Raw genomic sequence first — 446 nt, forward strand, 5'->3', positions numbered from 1 at the left:
CCGGCTCCCGCCGGTTGGCCGTGTCCCCCGGCGGGCATCCCAGCCGGCTGCTGAGGACGGGATGCTCGCAGGAGAGCGGGTTGGACCGCGAGGGCAGGCTGAAGCTCGAGCTCCTCTGCATGGTGGCAAAGCCGTTGGAGTAGCGTTGCACGCTCCCCCCGCTGTAACACCGCCGTTTCTCGACCGGGGTCCAAACCTTCGAGCCTAAGGGTCTCCACAAGGTCCCGCAGCTTGACATTTCATCCGAAAATGAGAGCGAGCGGCACTGGCGCTTGCTGGGGGGTGCTGAGGGGTTGCCGTGGGGGTCGCTGAGGCTGAGGTCTTTGATCAGGTTGGTGACGGAGCAGGTGCTGGCCGTCTCCCTCGGCCAGCACGAGCCCTCCTCGCCCTTGTCCGACAAGCAGTCCCAGATGCTGGCGCCCGGCTGCTCGAGCTGAAGTGGACAT

General features: G+C 66.1%; 1 protein-coding gene across 1 annotated transcript in view; it reads right to left on the minus strand.

Annotated features, from left to right (window-relative positions):
- Nucleotides 1-446, minus strand: part of FAM53B (family with sequence similarity 53, member B) — a gene marked incomplete at its 3' end in the record, with an annotated part of 14,784 nt that overhangs the window by 2,659 nt on the left and 11,679 nt on the right. Inside the window, 1 exon segment of the mRNA XM_009587050.1 lies at nt 12-446. This exon segment is cut by the window's right edge and continues 5 nt beyond it. Within this exon segment, the coding sequence (XP_009585345.1) occupies nt 12-446 (435 nt within the window).

Source organism: Fulmarus glacialis, unplaced genomic scaffold (genome assembly GCF_000690835.1).
Source record: "Fulmarus glacialis isolate BGI_N327 unplaced genomic scaffold, ASM69083v1 scaffold19701, whole genome shotgun sequence".
Classification (NCBI taxonomy): Eukaryota; Metazoa; Chordata; class Aves; order Procellariiformes; family Procellariidae; genus Fulmarus; species Fulmarus glacialis.